Source organism: Oncorhynchus nerka, linkage group LG12 (genome assembly GCF_034236695.1).
Source record: "Oncorhynchus nerka isolate Pitt River linkage group LG12, Oner_Uvic_2.0, whole genome shotgun sequence".
Taxonomy (NCBI): Eukaryota; Metazoa; Chordata; class Actinopteri; order Salmoniformes; family Salmonidae; genus Oncorhynchus; species Oncorhynchus nerka.
Window position 1 is genome coordinate 20,143,871 of NC_088407.1, and position 24,056 is coordinate 20,167,926.

Genomic DNA, 24,056 nt, shown 5'->3' on the forward strand with positions numbered 1-24,056 from the left:
AGTTTTGCAGGCTCTAGTTTTGTCTTATCTTGATTATTGTCCAGTCATGTGGTCTAGTGCTGGAAGAAAAGACCTAGTTAAGCTGCAGTTTGCTCAGAACAGTGCAGCACATTTTGTTCTTCATTGTAATTAGAGGGCTGATATAAATACTATACATGCCAGTCTCTCTTGGCTAAGACTTGAGGAGAGACTGACTGCATCACTTCTTTTTATAAGAAACATTGTGTTGTAAATCCCAAATTGTTTGCAGAGTCAATTTACACACAGCTCTGACACACACACTCACTTATCCCACCAGACATGCCACCAGGGGTCTTTTCACAGTCCCCAAATCCAGAACAAATTCAAGAAAGTGTACAGTATTTACAGAGCCCTAATTGTATGGAACTTCCATCTCATATTGCTGAAATAAACAGCAAACCTGATTTTTTTTAAAAACAGATAAAGCAACACCTCCAGGCACAACGCCTCTCCCCTATTTGACCTAGATAGTTTGTGTGTATGCATTGATATGTAGGCTACTGTAGGCTAAAAAATGTATGTAGTTCTGTCTTTGAGCCGTTCTTGTCTATTGATGTTCTGTATTATGTTTCATGTTTTGTGTGGATCCCAGGAAGAGTAGCTGCTGCTTTTGCAACAGCCAATGGGGATCCTAATAAAATACCAAAATACCAATACCATTGAACTATTCCTTCCTCCCAACCAACCACCTGATACTGAATGTTGTCTAGTGGTTGCTATCTCCACCTCCCAACCAACCACCTGATACTGAATGTTGTCTAGTGGTTGCCACCTCCCAACCAACCACCTGATACTGAATGGTGTTTACTGGTTGCCATCTCTACCTCCCAACCAACCAACCACCTGATCCTGAATGCTGACTAGTAGTAAATCAAATGTATTTATAAAGCCCTTCTTACATCAGCTGATATCTCAAAGTGCTGTACAGAAACACAGCCTAAAACCCCAAACAGCAAGCAATGTAGGTGTAGAAGCACGGTGGCTAGGAAAAACTCCCTAGAAAAGCAAAACCTAGGAAGAAACCTAGAGAAGAACCAGACTATGAGGGGTGGCCAGTAACCATCTCCAGAATCTCCAAGGTAATAATCTGGTTTACCAGCTGGCTCTATCCCCGAACCTATATGCTGTAGCAATTGAGACTGGTAACGACGTTGTCGCCAAGGATTTGAACTTATCTTTAATTATTATAATCCAATATACAGATAAATGACAAAATAAAGGAAACACCAACAAAGTTTCTTAATAGTGTGTTGGACCACCAGGTCATCTTTAAATACACTGTGGCATATATTCTAAAAATGTCAAACTCTATTGGATGCAACACCATTCTTCCATGAGAAATTCCATAATTTGGTACTTTGTTGATGGTGGTGGAAAACACCATCTCAGGCACCGCTGCAGAATCTCCGGTAAGTGTTCACATCGGTTGAGAACCGATGAGACACACACAGTCCCTATGCTCCTTTGATACCAAAGTCACTAAGATATTTTCTTCTAGTCCTGGTAGCCAGAATAATGGGCAGCTGGGAATTTTTATTTATGACCCTAAGCATGATGGGATGTTAATTACTTAATTAACTCAGGAACCACACCTGTGTGGAAGCATCTGCTTTCAATATACTTTATATCCCTCATTTACTCAAGTGTTTACCTATATATCCATAGTGATTTCAAGTAGTGTGTGTCAGATACTGCGTGTTTTAACCCTTCACTGCTGCTCAGATGTCTGGGGCATTCTCAGAAAGGTCAGCATAGCGGAGGAATTCCTCTGGAAGAGCTCTGCTTATTCTGGCTGGTCTCAGACTAGACGTAACATAGTAAATGAAAATACGTGACACTCAAATTAGTATGAACTGTTGCGTTTGGTATGGTTACATAAGGCAAATCAAAAGGAGGGTGGTTAGTCGGGGTAGCATTTGAGATAATTAGCAACTACTTAATACTTTTTAGCATGTTAGCTAACCCTTCCAATAACCCCTAGCCTTGCTAATGTTAGCCACTTAACACTAGCTTTGGCCACCTAGTCAAAATTAGCTAAGAGAATGTTTAATTTGTAACATACCATGCAACATGGATGGACAGTCACAAATTAATACATGCCACACCAAATGTAACAAAGTATTATACTAATTTCAGTTTAGAACTTTTCAATTTACTATGTTACTTCTACCCCTGAGACCAGGTTGGTTTATTCTGAGCAGTGCTGAGGGAAGCAGTCCTGGCTTATTTCTGTCATTAAGGACCTGACAAGACACATTCTCCTGGAAGGGGAACACAAGTAGTTAACCACTTGTTTACCATGCATTTTGAGTTACCATGTCTTATGTTAATGCCGTATGTGGCGGAGTAGTTTTAAATCGGTTAACCTATAATTAGCAGAGACATGCGCCATACACACACATCTTGATTACAAACAGCTCAAAGACAATCTGGCCTGGAGCATTTCCACTTGGAAGTTTTTAATTCACAAGCACAGTCAAAGTAATGGTCAACTGAAATCACACGGCAACCGAGACAAACACACCAACATGGATAACGTCCATTACAGAACTCAAGGTTATACTAAGTCAAAGTGTATTTCCTGACACAAATAAGTAAGCTAAAAAAGAAACAAGCAAAACCATTCAGGGCAAAGAAAACGGCATACATTAGACAATCCTGGCATGAAATCTTCCTATACATTTCTGTTTCATTGTTTACGATTTTTATAATATGGTCATTGTAAAATCTTCCAACTCCAGCACCACATTTCACGGTAGCCTAGGTGTGTAAAAATGTCATTGCACAGTGCCACCTGCTGGTGGACGCAGCAGGTGCCAAGATCCTCCAGTCCAGTGGTTTTAAAACCTCTCGGGACCCCCAGATGTTTCACAATGTTGTGGAGCCCTGAACTAACTCGTCTGATTGTCCTAGTCAAGAACATGATGATTAGTTGATCAGGTGTGCTAGCTGTGGAATAGATCAAAAACATGGAACGACTGGGGGTCTCTGAGGAGAGGTTTGAGATCCACTGTATCTGGACTAGTACAACTAGAATAAAACTATTTTTCAAGATACATACGGTATACATAAAGAAAATCTTTGATCTGGGGCCAAATAATTAGCCTGGTCCACCAACCTGACTGCTGCGCACGCTCTCTCATTTCATTTCAATTCACAAACAATGTAAATGGAGAGATCAGGATGGCCGTATGAGGCTACAAACGAATACATCGGAGAGAAATCCAAAGAGAAGAAAAGGGACAGATATTTGCTTGACATAACTGGTAGAGTGTTACTGAATGTGTAGGTGAGCACACGTTCAGAATGGTATAGTGGAAATGTCCATATGAATAGTGAGTTCAGTAGGAACAGCTGTCCATGTACTGCATGTGTGTTGCTATGTAATTATACACATTTCCTTTTGTGTATGTCAGGGAGTGTGTGTGTGGGTGTGTGTGTGTGTGTGCCTGTATGTATGTGTGCGTGTGCGAGCAGACAATCTTGCGGTGTTTAAGAGTCGTCTCCGTTGGCGCTATCTCCATCATCCTCACCTTCCTCCTCTTCATCATCATCTTCCCTTCCTCGACTCTTCACCTGCAAAGAACATTCAATAACCTGATATTAGACACCGATTCCCAAAATGTCACCCTATTCCCTGTATAGTGCACTACTTTCTACCAGGACCTGGTCAAAATTAGGGCACTATATAGGAAATAAGGGTGCCATTTGGGATGCAGACACTACACCTCAAACTCTTTTCCATTCCGCTCCATTCCCTCTCAAGTACTGATCTCGCCTCTCCTAAATCTCCGCCACCTCAGTTTGCTCCACTCTCTAATCCCACGCTCACCTCCTCCATCCCCCTCACCTCCTCCTCCTCCTCCAGTAGGTCTCCCTCCTCCTCTTCGGAGTCATTGAGCAGTTGGCTCTCCCTCTCCCTCTTCAAGCTCTCCTCCTTCTTTCCTCCACAGTGGAGAGGAGACACCTCCCCGAGTTCCGGCTTCCCACTACTCTTCATGTCTGGGGAGAGAGGGGGATGGGAGGGAGAGGTTTATTGATATACAAAAATGTGTTGTTTCATAGCGAATGTTTGAAAATGCAGTGGGCAACAATGTGTACTTCCTCACTAAGCTTCTGTCCCGTCCTACCTAACTTCTTGGTGTGGTCCTTCTCCATGCGTTCCAGACTCTCCAGCAGGTAGTCCACCTTGTGTTTGATCTGGGTCAGCTCTCTCTTGATGGTCTGCAGGTCATCTGCCTTCACTGGGTTAGAGAGAGGGGATAAAAAAGTGTCAGAGGCATACATTAACAGTAGGTATGGATTTGACTTCCATATAATGAACATGGATTCATGTGTCTACAGGGTAAATGACTGGAGTCAATTCAGAGTTAGTGTGTGGTTATATTGTGTGTAGTGGGGCTTGCAATTACCAGCATTGTGGGTTTGATTCACGGGACCACCAATACGTAAAAACACATGCAAGCATGAGTACGTCGCTTTGGATTAAAGCATCTGCTAAAATGGCAAATATTATCATATACTAGAGTATAAAATACATTACGAACACCTGCTCTTTCCATGCCATAGACTGACCGGGTGAATCCAGGTGAAAGCTATGATCCCTTACTGATGTCACTTGTTAAATCCACTTCAATCAAGTGTAGATGAAGGGGAGGAGACAGGTTAAAGAAGGATTTTTAAACCTTGAGACATGGATTGTGTCTGTGTGCCATTCAGAGGGTGAATGAGCAAGACAAAAGATTTGGGTGTCTTTAAACTGGGTATGGTAGTAGGTGCCAGGCGCACCGGTTTGTGTCAAGAACTGCAACGCTGCTGGGTTTTTCATGCTCAATAGTTTCCCGTGTGTATCAAGAATGGTCCACCACACAAAGAACATGCAGCCAATCTGTGGGAAGCATTGGAATAAACATGGGCCAGCATCCCTGTGTAACGCTTTTCAACACCCTGTAAAGTCCATGCCCCGACGAATTGATGCTGTTCTGAGTGCAAAGGGAGGGGGGGGGGTAACTAGGAAGGTGTTCCTGATGTCTGGTATACTCAGTGTATATCGTCACTGTGGGAAGTGTCAAAAGCATCTGTAATTCCATGTGTGTGTGAGTGGTACTGACTGGTGCGTGAGGTGGAGACCCTGCTCTGGCTGCTCCTGGAGGATGAGAAGTTGTTCTTGGTGCGTCGGCTGCCCCCTGCTCCTCCACCTCCTCTTCCTCCGCCGCCTCCACTCAAACTGACCCGGGGCCGCTTGGAGGGGATCACCGCCCGGGACAGGGGGGGAGGAGGTGGAGGGGGCACGCGGGACTGGTACGGGTACATCCTACAACAGCAAAACAAACAGCAAAAAACGAAATCATTCTTTATCCTTTTGTCAGTATAGGGAGTGGCAACTGAGAAAGATAGACTCACCGGTCATAGTAATCTCTCTGGAAGTCATATTCCAAATCAAATGAAGAACTGAGGAATAAAGCAGAAAGAAAAACAGAGAGAGAGAAACAAAAGAGCGATACAGAGAGTGAGACAGCAAGGTTGGAACAGTAGATTGCATAGTTCAACATTTACATGCATTTATTTTTATACAAAAAGGATTGACTGGAGCACTTGGTAAAGATCCTATTTAAATTCACACACCTGTACATATCTCCCGCAGAGCGCTTCACAGTCTTCAATCTCTGATGCTTCGGTTCGCAAGCAAGGTTAATGTCTGAGAGAGAGAGAGAGGAGAGGGGGGAGAAACAAAGAGCAGAGAAAGGAGGCAAATTAGAGAAAGTTTAAATCAAGACGGGGCGTCAAATCCAAGTGACCACATCTACATCTACTATGCCTTCAGAAGAGGTAAAGGGAAGACATGGAAGAAGGAGCAGAAAACGCGGCCCAGGTTCTTACCCAGCACCTGTCCTACGATCATCCTCCCATCCTCGCCCCCTACGGCGGCCCGGGCATTCCTCTCATTGGCATACTGGACAAAGGCGAACCCCTTGTGCACGGAGCAGCCCACTATCTTGCCGTACTTGCTGAAGATAAAGAAGGTTATGTTATTGCCCAATGTACAATGAATGGAAACTTGTCTTTTGCTTCATCCCAACCCCTCCATAGAAACATGTACACAGGGACTGGAGAGGTGGGAGCAGAGATTACCATAGTACTAGGCGTGCGAAATCCCGGTAACTTTTCAGTTTTCCAGTAATCGTGATTAGACGATTGCGGATTTCCTGCTTATTCCCTTCTGATTACAGAAAATGTTCCAACCAGAATAAAAAATATACACTGAACAAAAATATGAAACGCAACATGTAAAGTGTTGGTCCCATGTTTAATGAGCTGAAATAAAATATATCATACATTTTCCATACACACAAAAGCTTATTTCTCTCCAATTGTTTTGCACAAATTTGTTTACATCCCTGTTATTGAGCATTTCTACCGTGGCAAGATAATCCATCCACCCGACAGGTGTGGCATATCAAGAAGCTGATTAAACAGCATGATCATTACACAGGTGCACCTTGTGCTGGGGACAATAAAAGGCCACTAAAATGTGCAGTTGTCATAGCACAATGCCACAGATGTCTCTAGCGTGCAATTGGCATGCCAACTGCAGGAATGTCCACCAGAGCCGTTGCCAAAGAATTGAATGTTGATTTCTCTACCATAAGCTGCCTCTGACGTCATTTTAGAGAATTTCTGTCTGTAATAAAAGCCCTGTCTGTAAATAATAGGCCCCGTCTGTAAATAATTCTGATTGCCTGGGCCTGGCTGCCAAGTTGGCGGGCCTGGCTGCCCAGTTGGCGGGCCTGGCTCCCAAGTGGGTGGGCCTATGGCTGCCAAGTGGGTGGGCCTATGGCTGCCAAGTGGGTGGGCCTATGGCTGTCAAGTGGGTGGGCCTATGGCTGTCAAGTGTTGGGCCTATGGCTGCACAGTCATCTAGAATCCATAGATTAGAGCCTAATGATTTTATTTATATTGACTGATTTCCTTATATGAACTGTAACTCAATAAAATCTCTGAAAATGGTTCATGTTGCATTTATATTTTTGTTCAGATATATATACAAATAGGGGAATTGTGCAACCCTGCATAGTACTGTCCATGCTCCCAACCTGAAGATAGCCTCCACGTCTGCCTTGGTGACCAGGAGAGTGTTGAGGTTCCCGATGAAGACCCGGGAGTTGAGGGAGCGAGGGTCAGTCTTGTTGGTAACGTTGCCAGCCATCAAGCTACTGGTGGTGGGACACCGTTGTTTATGAGAAGGGGATGAAAGGAAAAGAGCAGGGAAACAGAGGGGGGAGAGAGAGAGAGAGAGAGATGTAAGCTGAGTGTGTGGATATGCGGATCTGTGACCATGTGCCTGTTTGGGGATGCTTTTCAACATAAACTGGACCTGATTTCAGTGTGTGTGTCTATACACAGACACACACAGTTGTTTAAAACAAGCATCCCCTTCATTGTGTATGTAGGTCACTTTGGGTGATGGCTCACAGTACATGGTGACTGTATAGGTGGACTTTCATGTGCCTATAATCTAAGTTAATTGTTTTGTGCACAGGAAGGTGGGTGTTGTCATTGTCACATACACGTTTGTCAACAGCCATTTTGCACAGATTTCAGGGTTTAAAGCCTGCTGTTCCTACATCTAGAGAACATATAGGCAGGGTTGAAATAGCCAGAACTCACTCCATATTGCCTGTACCCTGGACGGTCGTGGTCTGCCTGCCTGCCTACCTGTTTCTGTTGGAGAGAAGAGTGTCATTATTGGTAATTCGAGCCGGAGCTCAGCAATGCATTGTGGGAGATGTATTTCATCTACAGGGAGGGGGCGATGTCTCTAGAATGAGAAAAGTCTCCAGAAGTTCAGTATTTCTTGTTTTTGGATCAGTGCTGCCCCCATGAGGTACTTGAGGAGGGGGGAATATACCACACGCATAAAAAACAAAAGTTGTAGCGGTAAAGGAAGAAGTAGCACCCCCAAAAACCTGTTGGACAAATAGTATTATCATAACAAACAAGACTTAGCATGACAAAGTACCTGAGCATACAGCAGTCATTAGATACACAAACAATATGATCCACGGCTGGCATGACAACCTCAGAGACACTAAATAATAGAATGACTGCATCCCATGCCACCCTATACCATACATAACCCACCATAGGGGCTCAGAGGGCTCCAGTCAAAAGTAGTGAACTTGAGGGAATAGACTGCTATTTGGGATACATACAATACTATATTAGCTACCACGTGTACTCTTGACACGTGACCTCTCATAAAGGTCTGTGAACTACATTAACAGGAAGTGATTTAAGTCACTGGCTTTCATTATTAGGCATTTTTTGTGGTAAATCGAAGCAGAGTCCCAATTGGCACCCTATACCCTATATAGTGCACTACTTCTAAACAGGGCCCATAGGGTTACGGTCAAAAGTAGTGCACTTTACAGGGAACATATAGGGTGTCAATTGGGATGTGCCCAACGGATATGTTATTACATGGTGTGGGGAGGACATTCTCAAATGTCTGTCTTTGTAAATCCCAAAGCAGAGCCCCTCGTGGCTTGTGTCCACTTTCATAAATGATAAAAATAGAAGGCTCCACAGCGTTCTCTGTACGGTGGACACACACATTTCAGATTACACTGCCGTGTTGGGGCTGGGTGTCTATCCAAAAGCTTAATGCACTTTTCAGTTAGTGATTTTGGCTAGGATGTGTTGTCACGCCTGGCCAGTTGACAAGGCTGGGTTAGTATCTACCAGCGTCGATGAGGGGAGAACGCAGGCAGGTCATGTGACCCTAGTAAGAGGTGATATAACACGCACGGCTGACTATTATGGGCTGGAGAGGGACATAATCCTAGAGTCCCAATAATCTCTCCTTTCTCCTGAAGTGTGCCGTTGTTCCCCACAAATATATAAAGCACTGTGTTGGCAAAGGCCAGTGAGAGTTCCACTACATTTATTATTTAAGTCATTTCCTTTCAAGAGGAAGAGATAAATTGGAACACGGCCCTAGTCTGGAAGGTGGTACTACACGTTGTTGGTTGTGTGTGTGTGTGGGGGGGGGCAAATCAATAGTTACATATCAGAACATTATTTTTGACAATCATCTACAGTTATGACAATATTGCAATATAATTTGTGCTAGTTGGCTGTACCAAAACTACGCTATTTTTCCTTTGTCCCTCTACAGAAGACACGGTGAGCAATAGGTTTGGAACATCGAATCGCAATAAAGTCACAGCATTTAAATCACAAAACAAACTGAATCGTGAGAAGAAATAAAATCCCCATACAGAACTTATTGGCACCTGTATGGTGATATCGCAACGTGAGGTCCCTAGGCTTATTGGTGATACTATAATGCAGTCAGACTCATAGTTCCCTTCACTTCCCATTTAGATATTATTTTACAAGAAGTGAAAAGACACACCACATGTGGAATTGTTTAAGAGCGCAGAACAGTTTAGGTTTATATTCAAGGCTTTCATTAGTGTGTGTGTGTGTGTTGTGCTTCAACATTTGTCACGTATGCCAACATCTCCAGTTAACAAGTAAGTCGTTAGGTCAGTATTTCTCAACTCCTGGTAAGTTGGGGGATCCGGTTTCTCAGCAGCCCCTTCGATGGTTACCCGTCACCGATGTTGTCAGTTACAGTGCCTTCAGACCGTATTCATACTGATCACACATGTTGTGTTACAGCCTCAAAATCAAATATGCTCATCAGTCTACACACAACATAAATGACAAAGTGAAAATGTGTTTTTAGACATGTTTTCTTAATTCATATCTCATTTACATAAGTATGTCAACCCCCCAGAGGCAAAACTTTGTAGAAGCACCTTTAGCAGTGACTACAGCGGTGTCTTTCTGGGTAGGTCTAAGATTGGACAACATTTGCCCATTATTCTTGAAGCTCTGTCCAATTGGTTGTTGGTCATTGCTAGACAACCATTTTCAGGTCTTGCCATTCCTTTTGACTTAAATCTATTTAAAAACTGTAAATTGGCCACTGTCTTATTGGTAAACAACTCCAGTGCAGATTTGTCCTTGCATTTAGGTCATTGTCCCATTGAAAGGTTCATTCATTTCCCAGTGTCTGATTGAAAGCAGACTAAACCAGGTTTTCCTCTAGGATCTTGCCTGGATGCATTTGAAATAAAATACTACACGATTCCTTCTTTTCACTCCGTCAATTAGGTTAGTATTGCGGAGTAACTACAATGTTGTTGATCCATTCTACTATCACAGCCATTAAATTCTGTAACTGTTTTAAAGTCAACATTAGCATCATGGTGAAATCCCTGAGCGGTTTCCTTCCTCTTTGGAAACTGAGTTAGGAAGGACGCCTGTATCTTTGTAGTGACTGGGTGTATTGATACACCATCCAAAGTGTAATTATTAACTTCACTATGCTCAAAGGAACATTAAATGTCTGTTTTATTTATCTTAACCTTTCTTTGCGAGGCATTGGAAAACCCCTCATCTTTGTGGTTGAATCCGTTGAGATTCACTACTCGACTGAGGGACCGAACATTGAGTGGCTGCTGCCAACACACTGACTCAACTCCAGCCACTTTAATAATGGGAATTGATGTCAAATATATCACTAGCCACTTTAAACAATGCTACTTAATATAATGTTTACATACCCTACATTATTCATCTCATATGTATACGTATATACTGTACTCTATATCATCTACTGCACCTTTATGTAATACATGTATCACTAGCCACTTTAAACTATGCTACTTTGTTTACATACTCATCTCATATGTATATACTGTACTCGATACCATCTACTGCATCTTGCCTATGCCGCTCTGTACCATCACTCATTCATATATCTTTATGTACATATTCTTTATCCTTTTACACTTATGTCTATAAGGTAGTAGTTTTGGAATTGTTAGCTAGATTACTCGTTGGTTATTACTAAATTGTCGGAACTAGAAGCACAAGCATTTCGCTACACTCGCATTAACATCTGCTAACCATGTGTATGTGACAAATAAAATTAGATTTGACCTTACAGATAATTGTTTGTGTGGGGTACAGAGGGGATCTAATCATCCAAAATAAATGTAGAACACTATTATGTCACACAGTCAGTACATTTTTACTCCTGAACTTATTTAGGTTTGCCATAACAAAGGGGTTGAATACATTTCAGCTTTTCATTTGATTCAATTTGTAAAAATTCCATTACAAACAATCCCAATGACATTATGGGGTATTGTGTGTAGGCCAGTGATTTATATTTTAAAAAATTACCTTGTAATTTAAAAAAAAATCTATTTTAAATTCAGGTTGTGTAACAACAAAATATGATAAAGGTCAAGGGTTGTGAATACTTTCTGAAGGTGACCAATCTGGGTTTTTTTTTTTAATCAAGAACAAGAAGTGGGAAAGTAGGGGTTCAATGTGAAATGCAAACTACTAGGCTACTCAAAACTACAAAAACAAATGGACAGTAGTGATAGGCTATCACAACACAAAAGCAGCAGAAAACTACTTGCTTTAGGGATTTCCAAAAGGAGAAAAAGGCTACTTCACAAAGGCAGAAAGAAAAAATTAAACTAGATTCAAAATCGATGTCAACGTGGAGGTGGAAAAAAAAACAGGAGACCAACTTACGATTTGTCGCTGCTCAAAAAAGATGCCTCAAAAACTAAAAAAAGGGAAACAAAAAAATGTAAATTAGAAGAGAACACCTGTAATGTTTAACTGAACCCATAATCAGAGGCTACGAACTATGCTAATGATAGAAGAATTAGAAACAAATCATTGTGATTGTGTTAGTGGCCATATACATGTATAGGCTAAGTCGTAACCTTCTGTACATAATGTGGTGTGGGGTCAGGAGCACACCTCTTAAACTGTGTCAAGACCACAGTAGACACATATTCCTTTCCTTCAAGACTTCTGGCCCTGTATTCACAAAGCATCTCAGAGTAGCTGTGCTGATCTAGGATCAGTTTTAGATTACAATGACTGGATGGGAGGTGGGACCTGATCCTAGACCACCACTAGTGCAGACGCTTCGTGAATGTGGGCCCAGACCAGCAGGACTTGATTAAAACGATGAAAAAAATAAAAGAAAAAAATAAACTATTCAGTCCAACTAGTCTGTTTTCTGTTGTGAAGGGAAGGAAGCCATTTGAGAGAATTGGGACACAGCCGGTAGGTCTACTAGTTAGGGCTTGTAAATAATAAAAAGGTCTGGGTAAGGCCTACAGAGAGGTGGTGATCAACAACTAATTTTAAAAATTAAAACTGTATCCACGGGTGCAAAATCAACTCCCTGAAATTGTCATAGTAACAGAGCATCTTCACATCATCAATGCATACCAACACTGCCTTAAGCACAGGAGATTTCCTACATAAGAAGCTTTGTTCACTGATCAGCTCTAGTAGGCCTAATGGACGTTGATCACATAGAAGTCTGACCACAACGATTTCAACAGGCTACACATTTGAATAATGTTCAATAAAAGCACAAATTATGGATGCATGAAATCTCATTCTGCACAATATTTTAATTATTCATATCACAAAATGCAATGCCAGGGTAGTCTATTTCTCGATTTAACAAATGTCTTTGCTTACACAATACACCGTATTGTTTGTATTCCAGTGCAAACGAACGCCCACTTTCACTCTTCATAGTGAAAAAAGATAATGCCTCAGAAATTACGTCATTGTTTCGAGAAATAGGGCTAATGCAGAGAGCACTGTTGCGAACCTCAAAAATAAGAAAGCCAAAAAGAAAACGTTGGAAATATTTCTGAGCAGTCAACTTCAACAACCGAAATTCATGTTACTGGGTCTTAAAATGAAAAGGTTGAACAGTATAAAAACCCTGTTAAAAACGTCATTCCTGGGTGGGGAAAAGACGACCATGATGTTGACCACATACTACTAGGCCTAATCATTTGTCCAGTCAGATTGGAAACAACCTTCGATCTTTCTTCACATAAAAATATTACCATAAAACACACAAAATGCTCTTATGGTAAACTTGGAAAAATGAAGGTTCAAAAGTCCTAATTCGAAAAGTAAAGCAAAAAAATTACCGCTGTGTAGAGAGCTAACCAATACTAGTCACGCGCAGCCTGTTTTCCACCCGTCGCTGCAACAAAATGCACGCTTTTAAAAGCCAACACAAATTCAGAGAATGCAGTCAGAAAAATCCATTCAAAACAAAAAAATAAAAAGTCCGAAAGAGATCAGCTCAAAGTAAAAAAGAAAAAAAAAAGAAAAAAAAAATCTGAAAAATGTTCTCGATTCAAAATACTCACCAGGAGCTCAATTATTGAAAAATGAGTACAATTTCGACGTTGTGTTGGTTGGTGTCTTATATGATCCGTTTCCAATTCAGTAGGCAGATTGTACTGTACCTTGAACCAGTTAACACGAAATGGCGCTGTGGCTACGCATAGCAGTATGTTCACTCCTTATCCGGAATACTGGTATCTTATTGGATCTAGTCAGGAGAACGTGACTTAAATCTCTTCGGGAATTGGTTGATATATCACTAAACCCCGCCTAAGAGGCGCCTCCACATTCCATCTTTGAACAGTAGACTACCATCTGACTGAAACAATGCACACATGCATAGAAGTGCAACAATAGCCTCCACTACAAAATAAAACATATACCGAACAAAAATATAAACGCAACATACAACAGTTAAACTATTTTACTGAATTACAGCTCATATAAGGAAATCAGTCAATTGAAATTAATTAATTAGGCCCTAATCCATGGATTTCACAGCAGAGCAGAGGCACAGCCATGGGTAGGTAGGGCTTGGAAGGCACAGGCCCACCCACTGGAGAGCCAGGCCCACCCGCTGGGGAGCTAGGCCCAGCCAATCAGAATGAGTTTTTCCCCACAAAAGTGTTTTTTTACAAAAATAAATACTAATTTTCATCAGCTGTCCGGTTGACTGGTCTCAGATGATCCTGTTAGTGAAGGCGGATGTAGATCCTGGGCTGGCGTGGTTACATGTGGTCTGCGGTTGTGAGGCTGGTGGGACGTACTGCCAACTTCTCGAAAACGACGTTGGAGGGGGCTTATGGTAGATAAATGAACATTAAATTCTCTGGCAATTGCTCTGGTGGTCATTCCTGCAGTCAGCATGCCAGTTGCACGCTCCCTCAAGACTTGAGACATCTGTGGCATTGTGTTGTGTGACAAAACTGCACATTTTAGAGTGGCCTGTTTATTGTCCCCAGCGCAAGGTGCACCTGTGTGATGATCATGCCGTTTAATAAGATTGTTGATATACCACACCTGTCAGGTGGATGGATTATCTTGGCAAAGGAGAAATGTTCACTAACAGGGATGTTAACAAATCTGTGCACAAAATTGGAGAGAAATAAGCTTTTTGTGTGTATGGAACATTTGTGAGATCTTTTATTTCACTTCATGAAACACGGGAAAAATACAAATGTTGCGTTTATATTTTTGTTTAGTGTGGATCAGTGGAGATTCCTCAGAGGAGGAAGGTTGTGTTGGCAGAAAAATGTATGTTGAATGTCTTAAATGCATTTTCTGACAACAAAAACATAGTGACATTATCGATGTCACTAACACACAGAAAATCCACGTGTAAAAAGGAAATCCATGTTTGGCAAGTTTTTTATGTTTCACATACATGTATAGAAATGTGAAACATTTGTCAAAAATAGTTTTCATGTCTATACATATATTTGCACGTGTTTATTTTCAATGCTGCTGTGTGTTAGTCTGACTGTGGATAAGATTGTGTTTGTGTATGAGAATAAGCAGGCCTATGTGCTTGTTGAAGTGCATGACAGAATATTTTATTGCATTGTAGCATACAACATGCAGGGACTATGGTGTGCTAAACAGTATGCATTTACAGTGACTATAGTCACCTGTGTAGCAATAACAATGCATGATTCTACAAACAGATGTAGACAGAAACGCAGGACAGACGACACACTTCACTTCACATGTCACCACTTTAGCTTCCGGGAGAGTCGACCTGAAACACCAAGAAATAGGTACGGTGAGTGTGTGTGTGTGAGTGTGTGTGAGTGTGTGTGTGTGTGTGTGTGTGTGTGTGTGTGTGTGTGTGTGTGTGTGTGTGTGTGTGTGTGTGTGTGTGTGTGTGTGTGTGTGTGTGTGTGTGTGTGTGTGTGTGTGTGTGTGTGTGTGTGTGTGTGTGTGTGTGTACCTCTGATATCAGTCTTCTTACTGCGGTGGCGTGGAAGGGTGGAATCTAACTGAAAGTCAGATTCTGGGGTCTTCAATACCTCCTCTAGTTTGCACTGCTCCAAGCTCTCCTGACAAATTCATAACACACATATTATTCAGCTACTTATTATTGATGTATACAGGTGTAGTTCCATTTAAATCAGGAATCCACAGCAGTGAATCTGCCACAACCGTTTGCAATATAACTATGTCTAAGTAGCTTTGCACAAGCCTTAACTCATGAGCCTGTTTCTGTAGCATGAGGCATCTTGATGTACAAGTACACCCTCTGGACAGGAGTGTAGTCTGTCACAAGGCATTATTCCCAATCTAACTCCTTAATGCTGAGCGCTAAACAGAGATGCATCAGCTCCCATTTTTCCATTCTTTGGTATAACTCAGCTGGGGATTGAACTCACGACCTTGCAATCTCTTAGTAACAACTTCAGACAACAAACCCATTTCCCCCTTGGACGTCCCTGCATGTGCAATAGAACAGCAGAGTATGTACTAGGATGTTTTTTTCTACTACTTTGCTGGATGCTAATTTTGAAACAAAAACATTAACAATGTGCCTGGGGCGGCCAGTGGCTTTGTTTCGCCCTACCGCGGATTAAGTTCAGGATAGTCCTCCCCCGTTTCGGCTGTTTGCTTCTATTTCTATTGAATACACTCCTGTTTTTTTTGTGACACTGTCACTTCTCTCCCTCTCTCTCGCTCTCCCATCAGTCTCTACCTGAGAAGGTGTCTGGTGGTGGTGGTGGGGATGGTAGTGGTGTTTGTGGTTAGGTGCAGGTGAGCTGGGACTCTCTCCTCCTTTCTCTCGCCTCGTCTCTCTCTCCCTTTGTTGCAGGATGGAGAGACGGGTGGCTCTGTATTCCAGGGAGAAGTCACTGACGCTCTTACAGAAGTCCTCCACATTCGTCTCTCTCACCATCGTACGAGAGTAACCCAGAAACAAAAGGAATGAGTGAAACCTACAGATAGATAGAGCGAGAGAGAGAGTACAGAGAAAGAGAAAAAAAGAGAGAGAGAGAGAGAAGAGAGGGAGATAGAGAGAGGAAGAGAGTGTGTGAGAGAGAAGAAGAGAGCGAGGAAGATATATATATATATATAGAGAGAGAGAGATAGAGAGAGAGGAAAATAGAGGGAGAAAAGGTGTGAGATAGAGAGGAAGAGAGAGAGAGGGAGGAAAAGAGAGAGAGAAACAACAACAATCACCCATTTCTAGTGTCATAGCTGTTTATTCCAGATTTATGAATCTCTAAACTAATCAAATTAACTTCATAAACTACTTATAAGCCATTTATACATAATTTTAAGCATACCTTAATGTAAAGTATTGTATTAGGTCATGTAAGTAAAGTTACACTCTTACACAAGTTACAATATTCAGACATCACCTGTTGATAACCCTCCGATGGACAGCTCTCAGTACCTTCAGCCTGTCCTCACATTCCTTCAGGAACGTAGGTAACCTCTGTCGCAGGGTGCCTTCCCGCTCCCCTCCTCTGTCCCGTCCTCCTCTCTTCTTCTCATCCTCCCGTTCTAGCAGACGCAGCTGGTCCCATGAGGATTTGCAAAGGGCCTCCAGCTGTGAGAGGCTGGACTGGACCTGGGTGTAGTCACACTGGGAGAGAGACAGGGGAGGGTTGTGAGCAGAGTGGTCGCACACGCACGCACGAACGCAAACACACGCACGCACGCACGCACGCACACACACACACACACACACACACACACACACACACACACACCTTGCTGGTGCGGGTGACAGAGGTGATATCAGAGTAGAGGTCTGAGGACTGTGGGTAGAGCTGCAGGAGCAGAACACACATATGGTACAGGAGAGGCTGACGGGAGTGTGTATCTCTGACCTGAGACAACTTCCCCAGGTAACTCAACTCAAAACCACCGGCCTAAAGAGAGAGAGAGAGAAAGGGAGAGCGAGAGGGAGGGAGGGAGGGAGAGAGAGAGACAGAGAGAGAGAGAGAGAGAGAGACAGGGAGGAGAGAGAGAAAGAGAGAGACAGGGAGGGGAGGGGGAGGGGGAAAGAGAGAGGGAGAGAGACAGAGAGATGGGGAGAGAGAGAGACAAAGAGAAAGTGGAGGAGAGAGAGAGAGAGAGAGAGAGGCGAGAAAGAAAGTTAGATTGCTAGGATTTAGACCAGGGTTTCCCAAACTTGGTCCTGGGGACCTCAATGGGTGGATGTTTTTTTTTCTTTCTTCCTAGCACTACACAGCTGATTCAAATAATCAACTAATCATCAAGCTTTGATCATTTGAATCAGCTGTGTATTGTAAAAATAAAAAATAAAAAGACAAGTGCACCGAGTTTGGGAAGCGCAATAGATCACTGCAACAACAACAGTGAGAAAAGAGGAACGAGACTAATGCAAAGGAGTTGATGATGGTATGTTGTTCACCTTGCATCCATTGAGGAAGTTACCAATGGCTAGCACAGTGGCCAAGATGCATCTAAAGGTCTGATTGGCTGCCAGCTGTTCCATGGCAAGCTTCAGGTGGAAGAGAGGCTCTGCAATTTCCTGGTTATATAAATAACATACAGCAATAGGTAAGCAACACATTCACAGTTATTGGATGCTTATTGGAAGTTCAAGTAGTCCCTCTGTGTTTCAATCCGTTTTCTTCAGTTTGTTGCCTAATGAATGCCACCCTGCATCACACTTCAAAGTTTAAAACCTCTACAACTTCTCTGCAATAAACGATAATGCCACAAGGTGACAGCCCCTTATCCATTCTTCATCCATCCTCCACCTCCTCTAATCACTCATTATGCCTTCCATTTTATGACACTCAGACACCACCTACTCTTTCCAGGGTGTCATAGTCCAGAGCGAAAGCCCAGAGCTGAAGCCTGGGGCTCAGGTAAGTGATCTGCCCCAGGGTTAGGAGACAGAGCTCAGCTGGGGCCAGAGGCGAGTGGGGGGACTCGGCCTGGGCCTTCCTGATCAGAGACAGCTCCTCTTCACTGGGGACCAGGGACTGGAGACGCTGGATGGAGAGAGAAAGAGAGAAGGGATTTAGATGGGTGTGAAAGTCTGTGGAGAAGGTATGCCTGTAGTAAGGTACAGGCTGATGTAGTGTGGTAGAGATGAGTTGGCAGTAAGTGGAGTTTAAGTTAGTCCTCCTACTAGTATAAGATGCAGTGAGGAAGGTGACATGCAACATAATACTATTTGCCTCATTGTATTTTCAATGTTGGCTTTGCAGTGGTTTATGAGTTATCAGTGAATGGTCACTATATATGCAGTCAAAATATACAGTGAGTCATGATAGTCGTCTGTAGTGGAGACTGTACCTGTACGTCCTCTCTGTCCAGAACACTACAGTCCATGGTATAAATGGCAGGAGGCAGCAGGCGGGGAGGAGGGAGGCTACTGAGGGCAATTGTGATGATGTTACTCCGTTTCACCCCCAGAACTGAGACAGACGGCAGCTTCTGGAAGAGAGGGGTGGGGTGGGGGGGGGGGGGGGGGAGATGGTAGAGTCCAGTCATACACAGTGATCACCAACCCTGTCCTTGAGAGCTGAGGGGTTTGTAGTTGTCTGCACTAGTCCCAGTTGATTCCACTGTTAGTGCTGTACACTTTGTTCCTCTCAAAGTGCACCAACATTAGCCAGAATACCTTACACAATTAGCCTTATATAATTAGCTAGAGCACCAAGAAATTGGATTGCAGAGCACTCAAGAGAGCTCTGATTTCAACTCTTACCTGCCTTCCCGTCAGCACGCTGCAGATGGAGCCATTTCCCTTGGTCTCAAACAGGTACTCCAGCCGGTTGGTGTCCAGGTGCACCGGCTCCAGCCCAGCCCAGATGGTCTGGGGCCCAAAGCGGCTAACCCTGGGCAGGGGGGGCAGGCTGTGGAGCTCCCTCCAGTGGAGCTTTAAGGTACGACAACCTGAGGGTTTCCCCATGGAAGAGGCATATCCTGTAGACAGGGGAGGGGGAGGAGCTGAGGGCGGCATGGGAGGAGGAGGAGGTGGTGTTTGGAGACATGCTGATGTTTGGTTGATCAAGGTGCCACCGTCTTCCTCGGCGCTGTCCAATCCCAGGTCCTCCTCATCCCACAGGTCGGAGAAGTCCAAGGTGTTGAGGCGGAGACGAGGTGCAGACTTTAGGAAGGAAACCCAGGATTTGTCGAGGCCTGAAGTTAAGGGCATGTCCTTGATTTGATAGGATTGTGTCATTGGTCCTTTCAGGATTGCCTTGGTTTTGTGCTATCCGGAATTGAGGTTTTCAGCTATAACCTAATGGTTTTGGTTTATTTGCAGTTTTTAAACATATTCTTCAGAAAATGTGTTTTTTGTTGTTTTAGACACACTTTTTGAAAAAAAAACAGCAGTTGAAAAAACACAGTTAATATGAGTGTTCTTCCTTTTCTGAATACGCAGGAAAGTAGTAAATGAACACCTCTTATCCTCTCTTTCCTTCTCACCCATTCATCCTGCAGGTCTTTGAGAGAAGAGATTCGATCACAACACTCAGATTTCCCTCTATAACAATATCTCCATACTAATCCTGTTATCTCCTCTCTTGTCACCCTGTGACCACTGAATGCAGGCCAAAACCACATGACTGCTCCATGATCCACAAACCACCTTTCCCGATATTATTCCCACAATCCAGAACTTGCTTTAGGTGTCATTTGCTTCCAAAAAAAGAATGCTCTTCTGCTTCTACTTAGGAATGTAGAGCAAAATTGTCCCTTGAACGGATAGAATGCGCACCAATTGGATCAGATCAGAATCAGATGGGTCCAGATTCCTCTACGAATTCAGGGTTCAATTCTGATGTTCTGTTCAATTCTGATTTCCAAGGAATGGTTCTGTTGTTTCCAACTGTTTTCATGCAATGACCCGACCTGGTGTCACAGAAACTTCTCTCTCTCTCTCTCTCTCTCTCTCTGACTCTGTGAGTGGTCTCTTCTATCAGGGCTGAAATGTATCAGTCTCAGTTTATTTGAGTTGCACCCTTTTCCTTAATTTCCTTATCGAGCCAACATCTCCTGTTTAATTTGCTTCTTGTGTATACACAACCCTCTATCTGCTGCTGTTGATCTCCCCTCCCTCCCTCTCTCCCTCTCTCCCTCCCTCCTTCCCTCCCTCTCTTTGCTCCCCCCATCATGAACATAATGATCTCTTTCTGAAGACATACCGGTCTCTCCGCCTTTTCTAATAGTAAAGAACGAGCCTTTGAATGTGATTTGTGCACATAGCATTACTCATAATGAAAAAGAGTCTTTGTAACCTACATGATTTCCAGGCCTAGTCCTGTCCAAAGCACAATAGGGTCAGTTGTGTTTATGGTCCTTTGCATGCTTGGCAGCCATAATGACAGCACCCCTCCTATAGCTATTACAGATGTAGCACCTTAATTTGCATGAGAACTTTCCTGCAATGCAGGATATGTAAAACTTTGAGTGTATTTGTGGTTTAAAAAAACATTGAGATTTCAGACTTTCTTTTCCCTTACGAACAATGTATCAACCCTTCCAAGATTGTCCATTAATTATAAACCTCATAATAATTCACATTATCTGTTGCTGCAGGATTATTTTCCGTCTGTACCAAACGTGCTCAAATTAAGATCCTATATCTGTAGTCTTATAGGCTCCAAACAGTGACATATACACTACCATGCGAACCTTAATGGTCTGAATGAAGGCCTGATTGTACTTAGGCCTGTAGAGTGTGTCAATTATTGTTTGCCCGTAGGTTAGATAGACATGTTCGTTATAGCATTTGTCATGTGTGAATGTTACTGCAATACATTCGCTTCTTTGTCTTATAAGACTTGCCACAACTGATGTAAAATAAAGTTGTTATTTTCTCAATCTAAATGGAGGTCAAATGAGGTCCAATTGGAGAATAAGTTTAGGCCGACACAAGAAAAAAAAAGTAGAACATGTTTCCATACATGTCCTAGGGAAGTACAATGATACACTTTTAATTAACAAAACATGCAAAAACAGTTATGGACGAGGTCTAAACTACGGTGCACTGCTCACTGACTACTCAGTGATACCCTTGTTCACAGGCGCAGCTTTCCTCGTGGGAAAATACACTTCCGACAGGGTTGCTTTGATGAATCTGTCCATGATCACGTCAGAGGTAGGCGGCGACTCTGTTGTCTCTGGATATTGTAGACTGTCTCCACAACTGTTTGTGTTTGTTTGTAAGCCTCCGGGACTCCGGGGATATCGGACAGATCTGGGCAATAATTATGTTTAATCCTTCCCAATTAGGTCGGAGGAGATGGAGGAGACCCCAGCGGCTCTTTGACTTCAGGGTCAAACAACATGCAGAGGTCGGGCTGGGGGAGAAGTCACTGTAAGCCAATTAAATTAGGATTGTTCTAATAATCCATTAGATTTTTGTCATAAATATAAAGAAATAGAATACTAAGCTGTGTCATGTGTAATATGTGTAGGGGGGCCTTCCTTCTACAATTATTTTGTTGTTGCCCTCCCCCTCATAGAATTAACTCCAAAATAATGTTTACAATCACAGATAACAATAACTGTAGCGACCCTGTGTTTATAAACATAGATGTGGACTTTGTCACTTCAGCAAACATTTGTGGCACAGTCGATGCCACGCAGGGCTACGGGCCAGAGTATTGAGTGTTTGCCGAGCACCACGGTTGACGAGCTCACTCTCCCTGCCTGTTACATTACACCTACACTACGATCAGAGCCGGCTGCAGACAATGATCAGCGAAGGGGAAATCTGATTTTCAACATTTTGATGTCGTACCTGTATTTATAATTGTATAAAATATATGCAAAAAAAATCCACCGACAGGTTTCTGGAATTATAAGTGAAATAATCTGTCTGTAAACAATTGTTGGGAAAATGACTTGTGTCTGCACAAAGTAGATGTCCTAACCGACTTGCCAAAACTATAGTTTGTTAACAAGAAATTTGTGGAGTGGTTGAAAAACAAGTTTTAATGACTCCAACCTAAGTGTATGTAAACATCCGACTGTATACAATTACAGAGATACAGACACATTACAGAGATACAGACACATTACAGAGATACAGACACATTACAGAGATACAGACACATTACAGAGATACAGACACATTACACATTACAGAGATATAGACACATTACAGAGATACAGACACATTACAGAGATACAGAGATACAGACACATTACAGAGATACAGACACATTACAGAGATACAGACACATTACAGAGATACAGACACATTACAGAGATACAGACACATTACAGAGATACAGACACATACAGACAGAAATTACAGAGATACAGACAAATTACACATTACAGAGATATAGACACTAATTACAGAGATACAGACACATAACAGAGATACAGACACATTACAGAGATACAGATACATTACAGAGATGCAGACACTAATTACAGAGATACAGACACATTACAGAGATACAGATACATTACAGAGATACAGACACATTACAGAGATACAGACACCAATTACAGAGATACAGACACTACAGACAATTACAGAGATACAGACACATTACAGAGATACAGACACATTACAGAGATAATTACAGATACAGACACATTACAGAGATACAGATACAGACACATTAATTACAGAGATACAGACACTAATTACAGAGATACAGACACATTACAGAGATACAGACACATTACAGAGATACAGACACATTACAGAGATACAGACACATTACAGAGATACAGACACTAATTACAGAGATACAGACACTAATTACAGAGATACAGACACTAATTACAGAGATACAGACACATTACAGAGATACAGACACATTACAGAGATACAGACATTACAGAGATACAGACAATTACAGAGATACAGACACTAATTACAGAGATACAGACACATTACAGAGATACAGACACTAATTACAGAGATACAGACACATTACAGAGATACAGATACATTACAGAGATGCAGACACTAATTACAGAGATAGAGACACATTACAGAGATACAGACACTAATTACAGAGATACAGACACATTACAGAGATGCGTTTGATATTATTTTAAAAAGTGGTTAGGGTTGGTATGGTTTTGAGTTGCTGTGGTAGTTTGTTCCACTCAACAGCGCAGGTATAAATTGTTATTTTATTTCAAACAATGAATATTAGAGTCTCTGGCTCTGGTATTATGCTGCTGGACATCTCTAACAAATAAAACATGGTTGGTTAGGTACCTGGGGGCTGAGTCCGTGATAATTCTGTGGACCAGACCAAGTTGAATTAACACTACTCTTTTTTTCCACAGATAGCCAGCCTAGCTGCTTAAAATGCTTGACTGGTCTGTAGCTTTACTTTAGATGTTTGGGGCTGCTGGTAAACCATGATGTGCAGACATAATCAAAATGACACTGGACTAGAGCACTCGCCAGAAGTCATTAGGGGGTCTATAATTAGGTTTCCATCACATTGATGACAGATTTTCATGTGAATATTCAAAAATCTGCATAAAAACCCATATGAAAATTTTCCCATCAGATTTGTGTTTCCATCATATTGACTTGTCTGTGTGTAAATACAGCACATAAAAATAACTTCTTTTTTTATTTTAATTTTTGTTGTTGAATTCTTACCCCTTTTTCTCCCCAATTTCGTGGTATCCAATTGTTTTTTTAGTAGCTACTATCTTGTCTCATCGCTACAACTCCCGTATGGGCTCGGGAGATAATCACACGGTGTTATTTATTGCTGAACAGCAGATGTCACTAATGTGAATTGTGAACAGATAATGAAGCTACCAGCAATAAACCATTCTTCAGCACAATTTGG

General features: G+C 42.3%; 2 protein-coding genes across 8 annotated transcripts; both read right to left on the reverse strand.

The window, feature by feature from the left end:
- Nucleotides 1-2,454: 2,454 nt before the first annotated feature.
- LOC115137920 (heterogeneous nuclear ribonucleoprotein C-like) lies at nt 2,455-13,443 on the reverse strand. Of its 6 annotated transcripts, none has more exons than XM_029674219.2 (11): nt 13,311-13,443; nt 11,647-11,680; nt 7,690-7,743; nt 7,116-7,235; nt 5,902-6,029; nt 5,647-5,719; nt 5,425-5,472; nt 5,133-5,335; nt 4,152-4,265; nt 3,872-4,023; nt 2,455-3,597 (listed from the first exon to the last, which is right to left on the reverse strand). In XM_029674219.2, the coding sequence occupies exons 3-11, from the start codon at nt 7,692-7,694 to the stop codon at nt 3,514-3,516; spliced, it is 927 nt and encodes a 308-aa protein (XP_029530079.1). In that variant the 5' UTR covers nt 7,695-7,743; nt 11,647-11,680; nt 13,311-13,443; the 3' UTR covers nt 2,455-3,513. The 6 variants fall into 6 exon arrangements, with proteins under 6 accessions (XP_029530079.1, XP_064881417.1, XP_029530080.1 ...); XM_065025345.1 differs by lacking the exon at nt 13,311-13,443 and adding an exon at nt 13,086-13,147; XM_029674220.2 differs by lacking the exon at nt 11,647-11,680.
- Nucleotides 13,444-14,405: 962 nt separating this feature from the next.
- On the reverse strand, nt 14,406-20,182 carry LOC115138865 (FH1/FH2 domain-containing protein 1-like). Of its 2 annotated transcripts, XM_029676058.2 has the most exons (9): nt 18,974-20,182; nt 18,559-18,699; nt 18,069-18,251; nt 17,663-17,782; nt 16,995-17,156; nt 16,641-16,867; nt 15,974-16,214; nt 15,218-15,326; nt 14,406-15,025 (listed from the first exon to the last, which is right to left on the reverse strand). In XM_029676058.2, the coding sequence occupies exons 1-9, from the start codon at nt 19,448-19,450 to the stop codon at nt 14,997-14,999; spliced, it is 1,689 nt and encodes a 562-aa protein (XP_029531918.1). In that variant the 5' UTR covers nt 19,451-20,182; the 3' UTR covers nt 14,406-14,996. The 2 variants fall into 2 exon arrangements, with proteins under 2 accessions (XP_029531918.1, XP_029531919.1); XM_029676059.2 differs by lacking the exons at nt 14,406-15,025; nt 15,218-15,326 and having other exon boundaries at nt 16,050-16,214; nt 16,676-16,867.
- Between the last annotated feature and the right edge of the window lie 3,874 nt (nt 20,183-24,056).

Bases quoted from the DNA above. Each gene is read 5' to 3' on its own strand.
- LOC115138865 (XM_029676058.2), bottom strand. From the start codon at position 19,450: ATGACACAATCCTATCAAATCAAGGACATGCCCTTAACTTCAGGCCTC. The intron at 17,157-17,662 runs GTGAACAACATA...CTCTCTCTTTAG, and splicing joins ACTTCCTCAATGGATGCAAG to GCCGGTGGTTTTGAGTTGAG. The intron at 15,026-15,217 runs GTACACACACAC...TTGGTGTTTCAG, and splicing joins TAAGAAGACTGATATCAGAG to GTCGACTCTCCCGGAAGCTA.
- LOC115137920 (XM_065025344.1), bottom strand. From the start codon at position 12,676: ATGAAGAGTGAAAGTGGGCGTTCGTTTGCACTGGAATACAAACAATAC. The intron at 5,473-5,646 runs GTGTGTGAATTT...TTTATTCCTCAG, and splicing joins TCTGCGGGAGATATGTACAG to TTCTTCATTTGATTTGGAAT. The intron at 5,336-5,424 runs GTGAGTCTATCT...TTGCTGTTGTAG, and splicing joins CAGAGAGATTACTATGACCG to GATGTACCCGTACCAGTCCC.